The 10,310-nt window shown below is 43.7% G+C and overlaps 1 protein-coding gene across 1 annotated transcript in view; it reads left to right on the top strand.

Moving 5' to 3' along the window:
* The first annotated feature begins 411 nt into the window (after nucleotides 1–411).
* Mcf2 (MCF.2 cell line derived transforming sequence) overlaps nucleotides 412–10,310 on the top strand; it is a 122,124-nt gene continuing 112,225 nt past the window's right edge. The window contains exon 1 of the mRNA XM_021153012.1: nucleotides 412–904. Within this exon, the coding sequence (XP_021008671.1) occupies nucleotides 595–904 (310 nt within the window). The 5' untranslated portion in view covers nucleotides 412–594. The remainder of the gene's footprint in view (nucleotides 905–10,310) is intronic.

Here is a 10,310-nt window from a genome sequence, read left to right as displayed (position 1 = left end):
TTCAGGCTAGAGCTCCAGCCCTTTTGGACTAGCCAGAGCTGCTTTTCTGGCATCAGCAAAGCTCTCCAACAGTGTTATCTGCAGGTGCCCATACTGTGTATCCTTACTCCACTCCCGCCCTGTCCTGAGAAGCAGGATGCGAAGGAAGAAAACTCTTGACTCCAGCTCCCACTGCTTAGAGTGAGAGGTCGGTTGTCTCCTCCCTACACGTGCTCCAGCCTTCCCTACCCCTCCGCGGGCGTCTCTGTGGGGGCTGTCCCCTCTGGTTCTCGGTGTCCCGCCCCTGTTCATCCCGTTGGAAACTAGGCGGGGACGTGGGTGTACATCCACTCCGAGCGGAGTTGCTCAACTCTCAGTAGCTGAGGTCAGAAGCGTTCTGCAGCCAGAGTCTTGAAATCTCTGCAAGTTTCTGGGCTCCCTGTCCTGGGGCTTGTTGGTCCCAGCTAGGGGGCTCTAGTCTTCTAAGCCACTGAGCTGAGTAGACTGCGACCCTTCTGGCCGCATCTGTGCTTGCAAAGACCGGCCGCTAGCGAGCCAGAGCCCGGCAGTGGCCAGTTGAGGTTGGGGTCACCAACTAGCAAGTCTGGTTTGAGGATGGCGGAAGCAGGGCCCCCTCCAGCAAGGCTCCCTCCAGCAGGGTCCTCTCGGGCTGGGCTCCCTTCAACAGGATCCCCTCCTGCTTCCACTCCAGCCCTGGCCTCGCAGTGGCTGGCAGTCAAGCGTTTGCCTAGGGCTGCCGCCAAGGCGCCCAGTCTCCAGCTGAATCAGGACCACTGTTCTTTCGTGCCGTTCACGCAGGCGGTCCCAGTGCAGGTGGACATGGCCATGGCCCTGCATCGCGTTAGGATCGCGGAGAAGTACGGGAAGAACTACCTCTGCTTGCTGCAGGCAGTCTTCCTCGCAGGTGAGTACCGCATCCCTGTGCACTCCCACCCAGTTGCCTGGAACACCAGGCTCTCTCCCCTCTTCCCAGCTCCCTCCTCAACCTGTTCGGGTAGGGGGATGTCTGGTGCACTTTGTCTTCTCTGGGCTCTCTCTCTCTCTCTTTCTCTCTCTCTCTCTGTCTCTCTGTCTCTGTCTCACTCTCTCTGTCTTTCTCCCTCTCCTTTCCCTGCCCCCATTCACTCCATAATCCACCCAACCCCCTGCTGTGGCGCTCCTAGCTTCGAGCCGCCCAGACTTTGGACCTCAGTTCCTCAGGCCAGCTGCCACTCTGAGGATGTGTGTGGCTCTCTACTCAGCTCAAGCCGCGCAGGTGGACCCCCAGAAGCCCACCATGCAAGGTGAGACTGTTCCACGTCTCTTCCTCACTTCCCACCACCACCCACCTGGGTGCCTCTTGGTGGAGTTGGGAATGTTAAGGGAGGGATCTTCCTACTCCGCATTCTGTACCCTGGAGCGGAACCTTTCTGAGGATGAGGATGCAGATGCACTTCCCTGTAACACTCCCTGTAGTTTTAAAAGCGAGGTTTATTTACTTGTGTGGGTGGTTGCTGTTTGTTTCACGTACACGTGCTAGGGCCAAGTCAAAAAGGCGCTTGGATTCTGAAAGCCGCGGGCCTGAAGTTGGAGGAGGAGTTTGTAGGCAAACTGCGGTCAAGGATTTGGGTTTTCTCACTAGGACCGCCACTTCTTTCCAGCCTGGTCCTATGAGCTTCCTGTCTTCCTTCAGCTCTTACTACAGGGCAAAAATCTCTTTCTTAATTGCCTTGGAGGGACAAAACCAAAGCTAGCAAATGTCTTACTGCTGCTACTGTTTTGGTAAAAAGCTTAAGAGCAGTGAGAGGCGGCACTTGATGTATACATATTGAGCTAGTTGGAGTTGCTTGGCTTTGAACTCTCGGTGTACCTTGAAACATGCAGAGGCTCCAAAAATTTAAAGTTCCTCTAATACCATTGGCAGTCCAGGAATATCCGCCAGGTGCTGCAGCTCTGGCCATGTCTTTTGTGCGTCTGTGGTGCTTGCTTACCCTGCGGTGTTCCTTGTAATGGTAACTTGGGAATTAAAAACTAGACGTGGTGTAGTTTTTCTTTTCTCAAATCAGGTAGCCACAGTGTGTGTTTCAAATTCCACTTCTTGTTTGAGGCTGTCCACGAATTGGAAGGAGGTCACGTCGATGACTTCGGTTAAACCACAGGAAACGCAGGGCTCTGTCTAAAGCTTGGTAACAAAGAACCCTTTGGTCTTGAGTATTTTGTTTGGAAGCGGTCAATGTTATTTTCTGTATGTAATAATAAATCATTAAGGGAAGTGTGGGAGTGGGGCACACACTTTTTCAGGGTTTCAGGGCAGTTTAAATGAATGTGGGAGGCTACAAAAAAAAAAAAAAAAGGAAGCCTGTGCACAAGTCCTGTGCAGTGGGGGCTAAAGATCAACTTCGTAGAAAAAAAAAAAACACACATAAAAAATGAAACAGTCTCACTTTGTAGCTCAGGACCAGCTCCAAATAATCCTCAGTGCTGAGAGGATGTAGGTACATCTTCATGTGTACCACCACTCATAACACACAGGCACTCGCATGCACATGCATGCGTGTACACACACACACACACACACACACACACTTGTATGGATACGAGAGAATGAGGTGTTCTGGGGCCTGTGTGTTGGATGCTAGGCAAATGCTCTACCTCTAAGTTACAATCCTAGTGGGAAAATGCCACAAAAATGAAATACAAAGGGATGATTCTATTCTATTGCCAGGCATTTCTTTCTTTGTTCTCAGTTCATTTTCTTGATCCTTGGAAGTTTCTAACATGCTGACACTGTATGGCAATACATCCTAGCACTCTGTTGTGTTTTAGTGGAAGTGGGGGTGGGGATAGGGATGCAGTAGGGGGCTGGCGAGACTGGCAGCTATTTGTCTTAAGGTATTTTTCAGCAGCTACCACCATGTCCCTGCAAAGATAAGTATATCTGTGGCTGGGACACACCATATAGGATATTATAACTTTATGTTATTGTTGTTGTTGTTGTTGTTGAGGTGGGCATTTAAAAAACTTGCCGACGTTGCTTTTGAGCTCCTGGTTGAAAGGATGTGCTTCAACCTCTAGAGTAACCAAAATTACAGGCTTGTAACCCCATGTACAGCTTGGGACTTGCTCTTTTCAAAATTAGACTGTTTTGTTCTCTTTTTCGTGCGTATATGTGTGGGAGCAGGTGCCCTAGCACATATGTGGAGGTCAAAGGGCAGCTTGCAAGACTCTGTTCTTTCCTTCCACCATGCGGCTACTCAGGTAGCCAGGCTTACCAGCATGCACTCTTACCTGCTGAGCCATCTCTTAAGCCCCTTTTCCACTTTCTGACATAGAGTCTTTGTTTTGATTTCTGTTTTTTTGAGACAGGGTTTCTCTGTATAGCCCTGGCTGTCCTGAAACTCACTTTGTAGACCAGGCTGGCCTCGAACTCAGAAATCTGTCTGCCTCTGCCTCCTGAGTGCTGGGATTAAAGGCATGCACCACCACTCAGGGCTCTGACATAGACTCTTAAGGCTGATCTCAAATTCTGGCTCTTCCTGCCTCTACTTCCCAGGTACTGGGGTTAACAGGTGTATGCTACCATGCACAGTTTATAACTGTAAATGCAAAAAAGATTTCATATACTTAAAAATACTCCTGTATCTACCTATGTGTTCAGAAAGCTTTTTATTGCCATGAAGAACCCTTTGAAAGGTCACTTATTACGTAGTTATTTGTGTGTACACAGTTTCTCTTATGAGGCAGCCCAGAGAAGGCACGCTTTTACTTCTGAGGTGGGAGGGTCTCAAAATCAGAGGGATGCACAAGGCATGAGGAATTCATTTATTCCTGGTGGATAAGGGGTGGGAATGGAGTGTTGGAGAGGCAGAGAAGGTATTCCAGACACAGGAAATAAATGAGCAAAGACAAAGCAGAAAGGGAGAATACAGTTGGTTTACAGAATTACAGAGGATTTTCCAAATGATTAGAGCAGGTGGGCATGGTGGTGCGCACCTTCAATCTCAGCACTAGGAAGGCAGAGGCTGGTGGAGCTCTAAGTTTGAGGCCAGCTTGGTCTACAGTTTGAGGCCAGCCTGGTCTATAGAGCCAGTTCCAGGACAGCCATAGTTACATAGAGAAATAAGAAATTTTGTCTTGAAAAACCAAGGGAGGGGGGAGAACAGGAAAGGGGATAACACTTGAAATGTAAATTAAAAAAAAAAACTATCCAATAAAGAAAAGAAAGAAAGAAAAACCAAGGAACCAGGCAGTGGGGGTGCACACCTTTAATTCCAACACTCAGAAGGTAGAGACAGGCAGATCTTTGACTTTGAGGCCAACCTGGTCTACAGAATGAGCTCCAGGACAGTGAGGGCTATGCCAAGAAACCCCTGTCTCAAACAGACAAACAAACAAAAAAAGAACTGAGTCAGGGCTTCGGTTTGGGGAGAGAGACTGGAAATGGAGGCCAGGTGTGGCGGTGCTTGAATTTAATCCCAGTATTGGGAAGGGAGAAACAGGAAGATCTCCAGTCAGGGTCGCATAGTGAGGGCCTTCTCAAGAAAAAAAAAAAAACTAAAACCAGCCAACCAACCAACCAGAGGCTGGGAATGGAAGAGGAAGGGCAAGTTTGGGTTCGATTTATTTTATCATCTTATTTTAGTGTTGAGAATGGAGCCCAGAGCCTCACATGTGGTAAACAAATATCTTTGAGATATTCTTCCCAAGCCTGGGCTTCAGTATTGAGGCTGTGCTTTTTCTGGAACATTCAGGTTGAACTAACCAAGAGGTCCACATTCGGGAAGAAGTAGGGAGAAGTAAGCCTTATTTCTACCTGTTTTCTCTTAACTGCATTTTTCCCCTTAAATCTACTTCCGTATGGGCTATTTTGATAGCTCAGCCTGAGTAATGAATAGACACATGTTCATTAGCTTGCTTCTACAGTATTCCCTTCTCACATGCTACCTTACTTAATAATCAGTAGGAAAAATACTTTGCACTCTATGAAGAATATAAACTCTTTTAATCTACTAGAGCCTTACCCAACTAAGAATTTAAGGAGGTGTGGAAACCTATCTATGTACAAATTTTCTGTTTTTCTTTGTTCTTTTTTTTTTTTTGGTTTGATTTGTTTTTGTTTTTTTTTTCTTTTAGTTTTTTGTTTTTTTGAGGCAGGGTTTCTCTGTACAGCCCTGGCTGTCCTGGAACTCACTCTGTAGACCGGGCTGGCCTTGAATTTACAGATCTGCCTGTCTGTGCCTCCCAAGTGCTGGGATTAAAGGCATGCACCACCACTGCCTGGCCAAATTTATTTTCTTTTTTTTTTAAATATTTATTTATTTATTTATTTATTATGTTTATACTGTAGCTGTCTTCAGACACTCCAGAAGAGGGCATCAGATTTCGTTACGGGTAGTTGTGAGTCACCATATGGTTGCTGGGATTTGAACTCAGGACCTTTGGAAGAGCAGTTGGTGCTCTTAACCACTGAGCCATCTCACCAGCCCCAAATTTATTTTCAACTGCAATGTGGCATCATTAAGTTTTAGCTCAAATATAATATAAGAAGAGTATAAATGACAGCACTGATTTGCATACATTGCACAATGCTGTAAAATGTATTCCAACGAATAATGGGTCTTTAATGGGGCTAAACTTTTATTATTTTGAAACAAAGTCTCATGTAGACCAGGCTGCCCTGAAAAACTCTAAATAGCTGGGGATGGCCCTGAATTCATAATCCTCTTACCTTTACCTCCTCCGTGCTGGGATTGCATGAATAAGCCACCATTCCAGATGTTTTTAGTGTGGTTCTCTGGACCACATCCAGGGTTTCATTCATGCCAGGCAAGCACCTAACCAACTGAACAACATCTTGGCCTGTAGACCACATTATATGGACTATTTTCTGTGTCAAACTTCTCTCTGAAACAGCATCAGCACTTTTAGTGCCTGGTTTATTTTGCTTCTCAAACTTCTAACCATTTTGGAAGGAAAGGTTTTCAAAAAGTTTACTTACCTTCTGGACCCCTGAACCTGGAAATAATTGCATCCTTTCCTGATGACTCAAGACTGTCCTTAAGACAGTATCAATTATGTTAATCTGATATATACAGTGCTCAGGGGTTAGAGTGGAGGCTCTTTGTCTCTGTGGCAAACGGGCACAGATCTCTCTGCCTTTTAATTTGTAATGTCTGCTTTGTCTAATCTCTTCATATATCCCTTCTCTGTTAGCTGTCACTTCTTGCTGCTGTCCGTTTTTTCTACTGTCTTTTATTGTCTCTGGTTCCAGGCTGCATTCTCCACTGTTCATTTTGATGTGCTGTAAGCTAAGGAATATTGTAACCCAAATGTGCAGAACTAGCTGAAAAATATAAATAAATAAATACTCTGGGAAGTCTTCCTTTATTCATTTGTGTGTTTGGATGCTTGCATATGCACATATTTGTACAGAGCCCAGATGTTGATTATGGATATCTCCCTCAGTAGCTCTCTACCTTGTTTTTTGAGACAGTGTCTCTTACTGAACCCCTGAACATGGAGCCATAAGCTACCCTGAAACTTCCTGAGATTTGCCTGCCTCTGTCTCTGCTGGTTAAAGACACCACCATGACTGACCACAGGCAGTGCTCTTAACTATTAGACCACCTCTTCAGCTCCATTCAAAATAAATAAAAATAATGGTAATAAAAGGATTATTTTGGATCTTCTAGGTCTTTGCTAATCTTCAGAATTTTATTTTATATCATTATCTTGTCAATTTGAGAATAAAAATCTAGTTAGCATTTGCTAGGAATTCCTTAGACTCTATAGGTCAATTTAGGGAGTTTATTTCTTTCCTTATTTGGAACACAATCTTTTACTAACTATTGTGTAGGCTGGCCTGAAACTTATTTTGTGGCCCAAATTGTGAATATTTTTTCTGTAATTTACTTTGTGAGCATCAATTTCTTTTCTTTACTGTGTGCTGGGCAGTGGACTCAGAGCCCAGAGCATGCCAAACATGTGGTCTACCATTAAGCTATCTATGCCTTATATATAAAGTAACATGGACTTTATATACTACCCCCCCCCTTTTTTGAGTCTCAAACTCATGATCCTTTTGTCAGCCTCTCTGAATGCTGGGACCCCAAGTTTGTGCCATTTTTCTGGCTCTGGGTTCATTTTTAATAAGTTTGAGATTCCTTGTAGTTTTTATGTGAATGAGAAAGTTCACATACGTTTTGAAATCTTGTGGCTGGAGAGTCTGATAGACATTGAGCTGCCTGCCCCTTCAAAATATATTTCAGCTAGGTCAGCATCAGCTCCTGTGTTTACCTTCAGGAATACTGCAAGTTTTTTACTCCTTAGGGTCTTCATTTGCAGGCTTGTGCCAGCTGGTTAATTAGCTGCCATCTTAGCTATTGAGTATCCAGTGTGTTGACAAGGAAAACCTTAGAGTTATTTAAAAAATATTTCCTCTATTAAAAAATGAACAGGTGTGATGAGGTATAGTTATTCTTAGCTTGCTTGATGCCACTTAGAAGGACTATGCATCTGCTGGGGCATTCTTGAATTTGCATTTGCAAGTCCCATCATTTGATTTGTCAGTTTGCACTGTCAGTTTACAAAAGAGGGTCAGTTTGGCTTCCTTTGTTGTGACCTTGGAAGGACCACTAACAGATATTATGTGTTCTCCCACACACATTATAAACCAAAGGAAACCATTTTAATTGGATTTGCTGTTGCAGATGCTGTGCATTTCAAAATTAGATTTTCTAAACCCAAGAAGCAATGAATAGCCATGGAGTACAAGAGCTGGCATTTAGTTATATGGCTACATGAATACCTTGGGCTCTGTTCAAGTGGGCCACCTTGTATACTTTTATAGCTTGTGTTTTAAATAGCTGTCCTTAAAAGGTCAGATGTTATAATAAAAAGTTAAAAGAGGTGAATGCAAATACTTAGTATGCTTAGATCATTCAGTTGGAAGCTGTGACCATTATCTTTGTGATTATCATTACATCTTTCAATTCCTGCTCAAGCATGGCTAGACTCATTTGAATTGTGGGTACTGATGTTGATGATTCAGATGAGTTTAAAAAAAAAAAGAGCCGGGCGTGGTGGCGCACGCCTTTAATCCCAGCACTCGGGAGGCAGAGGCAGGCGGATTTCTGAGTTCGAGGCCAGCCTGGTCTACAAAGTGAGTTCCAGGACAGCCAGGGCTACACAGAGAAACCCTGTCTCGAAAAACCAAAAAAAAGAAAAAAGAAAAAACAAACAAACAACAATAACAAAAAAAACCCAACCAAACAATGACTGGACTGAAGAGATTGATCAGTGTGGTAAAGAGCACTTGCTCTTCCCAAGGAATTAGGTTCAATTTCCAGCACCCACAAGGCTGCTCACAGCGGGCTGTAACTTCACTTCCAGGGCATCTGATGGCCTCTTCCGGCTTTCCCCAACAGTAGGCAAACCATGCACATGGTTCACAGATATACAAGCAGGCAAAACATTGATATACATAAAATAATTTAAAAGGTTATTATTGTGTGTATGTGTGCTTGTGAGGGCATATGCTGATGGAGATCAGAGGATAGCTTTATGATGTCAGAGTTCTCCTCCTACTAGCACACAATTTCAAATATCATGTTGCAGACTGTTCTTTAGGAATATAAATTGAGAATGAAAAGAGAAACCAGTTAGAACGAGCAAGATGGTTCAACAGATAAAGGGATTCATTGTTGCCTGTAAACCTGCAAACAAGGCACAGTTTAATCCTAGCACTCAAGAGTCAAAAGTGCAGCATGCCAGCCACCAGAAGTTTTTGGTGCATTTCTCTCTATGGACTCCTGACAAATGCAGCTCACCTATGCAGTGTAATGCCGACCACTACATGCATGTTGCTAGCAAAGAATCTTTCATCGCCTGTCCGTTCATGTGCTTGCTTTAGCAGAACATCCTCTTTCCTGTGTCTGCTTCAGTGAAACTTTCCTTCACCAGTCCGCCTTAGCCTTTCACCTGTGTCCACTTTAACTAAACGTTCCTTCACGTGGTTGCCCCAGCAAAACACATCCAACCAACTTCCCAAATAACCCTTAAGTTTCCACGTCGCAAAAGTGGATGGATCTCTATGAATTTGAGGTCAGCATGGTCTACATAGTGAGTTCCAGGACAGCCAGGGCTATGTAGAGACACTGATAAAAAAAAATAAGTAAATACATGAGATATAATTGTATATGGAAGAGAGTTTTCTTGGTTTAATTTATTCTCCTTCCTTTCTTCCCTCCTTCTTTCCCTTCTTTCTGTCTTTCCTTCCTTAATACTTTTGTTTTGCTTTGCTTTTGGTGGAGGGGGCAGGGTCTCAGTTTAGCCCAGGCTAAAAATCACTTTATAGTGCAGACTAGCTTTGATATTATGGAAATCCTCCCACCTCAGCCTTCCAGAGTTCCGAACTAGGAGTCACTGTGCCTGACTTGTTTGTTTTTAAAGCATGCTTTCAGAACTATCCATAGAGCCTGGGCGTGGTGGCACATGCCCGCCTTTAATCCCAGCTCTCAGGAGGCAGAGGCAAGCAGATTTCTTGAGTTTGAGGCCAGCCTGGTCTACAAAGTGAGTTCCAGAACAGCCAGGGCTATACAGAGAAACTCTGTCTCAAAAAACCAAAACCAGAACTATCCATAGAAGAAGAATTTCTTTTAATAAAAAGTAGCTTTTACCTGACAATCATTTTGAAGATGATTCAAACACAATCTTTTACTAACTATTGTGTAGGCTGGCCTGAAACTTATTTTGTGGCCCAAATTGTGAATATTTTTTCTGTAATTTACTTTGTGAACATCAATTTCTTTTATTTACTGTGTGGAAAAAAATGCTTCTTTAACATAGATTTTTTTTTTTCATTTAGCAAAGTGTTTTTATCATCTGTAAAATTTCAAGCTTTGATCAAGTTGCAAAAGAGCTTTAGGATTATAAAAGCTGGGCTGCTGCTCAGGTTTTACCCTCTTTTGGGTTTTAAGGACTTTTCATTTGAATCACAATGCTTCATTTTTGCATGTCGCTGCACTAGGTGGACACACATATAAATGACAATATCAGTGCGTGCAAAGACTACCTTTTCACTTGCAACCTATGCAAATGTGTCTGGTCCAGGACTGATTGAAAGCTGTCTGAACCCCCTTCTAATCCTTTAGCCCTCTGAGGACCTTGAGGGTAGTCCTCAAAGACTAGGTTAGAAACCCCACTTCTTTTTCATTTCTTCTGTGTGATTATCTTATCAGTTTAGTTCTGGATGTCTTTTTACTCCATGCTCATTGCATCTACAATTAGTACAGTTGTAATATTCATCACTCTGGACAGAAGTTGCCTCTTGC

Source organism: Mus caroli, chromosome X (genome assembly GCF_900094665.2).
Source record: "Mus caroli chromosome X, CAROLI_EIJ_v1.1, whole genome shotgun sequence".
NCBI lineage: Eukaryota > Metazoa > Chordata > Mammalia > Rodentia > Muridae > Mus > Mus caroli.
This window is presented reverse-complemented; position numbering and strand designations above follow the sequence as displayed.